This window comes from Camelina sativa, chromosome 14, assembly GCF_000633955.1.
Source record: "Camelina sativa cultivar DH55 chromosome 14, Cs, whole genome shotgun sequence".
Lineage (NCBI taxonomy): Eukaryota > Viridiplantae > Streptophyta > Magnoliopsida > Brassicales > Brassicaceae > Camelina > Camelina sativa.
This window is the reverse complement of record NC_025698.1, coordinates 16,782,792-16,784,867: the sequence shown is the minus strand read 5'-3', so window position 1 is coordinate 16,784,867 and position 2,076 is coordinate 16,782,792. Positions and strand designations below refer to the sequence as shown.

Genomic DNA, 2,076 nt, shown 5'->3' with positions numbered 1-2,076 from the left:
TATTTTGTTAAGGAACCAATAATAAGAATCCTAATCCATGTTTTACTCCAAATCTTTTATACATATGATTTCTAAATATAATTATGTACGTAAGGAAATCAAGCACTGACGTATTCTACACAAATTAACATACATGCATGCGCAGAAATAAGGTTCAAAGGCAGATACATTAAAAGAAAGTAATTATTCTACTTATAGCTCGTGCACATGAGTTAGAGAATCGCAAATCAATCCATTTTCTTTGTAAAAGAAAGTATGAGAAGCAATCATACACAAAGCCAATAGCTTTTCGAAGTTTGAAAAAAAAAGTCATGTATATATTATCACTGTATTTGTTTTATTAAAATGGAAACGAGATCTACATAGGATGCCTCCAAAATCTACCAATTTCTTATAAGTTTGAAAACAGATACATCACTCATGCATTTGCCTTGTTGAATGAGACCGTTTATGAAATATTTGTGGTCCTAAACTAATTAAAAATATCGAATCGCATTGTTCTCATTTGTGGTTTCTTGACATTTTGTCGTATATATACGTCTAGCTTGGTCTACTCATCTTTCAATACATACAATTTATAGTATCTAATTATGTACCAATGGTGATTTGAAAACCTAACAACAAGAAAAAAAAAATCGACCGATAGATGTTCTTATCTATTTTAATTTACTAAACATACTACACATTTTTACTGCGATTATGAAAAACACAGTTTTTACCATTAAAATATTTATGAAAAAAAACAGGGAAGTAGATTTTATGAAACATTGACCCATTTACTCCACCTATTTGAAATTGTGTACATAATTAGAAATGCTAGATACACCTAAGATTTCCTGTCCCCAAAGAAATAAAGAGAGACATGAATGAATGAAGTTTTGATATATATTAAAACCAAAAAACAAAACAAATAAAAAAAAAAAGAAGAGAAAAGGGTCAATTTAATAAATTAATGAATGAATGTTGCCAAAAGAAAAAAAAAACAATTAATGAATGAATGGGTTACAACACTACTTTGTTTTTCTTTTCACTTGGCTCCCAATTTTGCAATACTTGTCCTTTTTATTGCACTTGGTGACAATCTTAGTACTACAACAAAAAGATTTTGACCAGTCTTCTCAATCACACACCCACATGAAAAACATAAAAGAAAATAAATCAAACTATCCCCAAAACTTAAACACACACTACACCTATCCCCACCTCAAGACAATCCCTTTCTTCTCCCCTTTCTCCAACACCTACCAAAAGCCTCTCTCTCTCTACACTAATCTCTCTCTACACTAATCTCTCTCTAGTTCTTGATTTTTTCAAGATTATTTCAAGAAAAAAAAAAACATGGCTGACCAAAGTGGTGGGTTGGTTATGATGAGAGAGTACAGAAAAGGTAATTGGACTCTAAACGAGACCATGGTCCTCATTGAAGCCAAGAAGATGGATGACGAGAGGCGGATGCGACGGTCCATTGGCCTTCCACCGCCGGAGCAGCAACAAGACAGCCGTAGTAGTAATAAACCAGCTGAGCTACGGTGGAAGTGGATAGAAGACTACTGTTGGAGAAAAGGCTGTATGAGGAGTCAGAATCAGTGCAATGACAAATGGGATAATCTCATGAGAGACTACAAAAAGGTTAGAGAGTNATGAAACATTAAAGATATATACAAAATGTTTAGACTGAATATAAATATTTTTTTAATTATACAAAACCATAAATGATTCAATACAATAATTTATTGTTTTTGGTTATAATATAGTACATACAAAAATATAAAAATACAAAAAAACTAAAAATTGGTCAATGCCGGAGTCAACATCGGTGTTTGCCGATTTAATCAACCGGTATACCAAAAATGTATGTCTATGGTGTTGAACACATGACATCATATAGTTAATGCATGTGACCATGTAATACATATTTTTTGTGTAATTAAAGGTATAATAGTATACTTAGTATATGTAACCATATATTCAGTGATATTTGGTGTAGCTAGCCATCTTTTTTTCCTATATTTGATTTAAGCATGCTAATTAGGTTCGTGAGTCGTGACTATTGAAACCACCAATTCCTTGCATATA

General features: G+C 31.8%; 1 protein-coding gene across 1 annotated transcript in view; it reads left to right on the top strand.

Moving 5' to 3' along the window:
• Positions 1,086-2,076, top strand: part of LOC104743686 (trihelix transcription factor ASR3-like) — a 2,088-nt gene continuing 1,097 nt past the window's right edge. Inside the window, exon 1 of the mRNA XM_010464737.2 lies at positions 1,086-1,629. Within this exon, the coding sequence (XP_010463039.1) occupies positions 1,339-1,629 (291 nt within the window). The 5' untranslated portion in view covers positions 1,086-1,338. The remainder of the gene's footprint in view (positions 1,630-2,076) is intronic.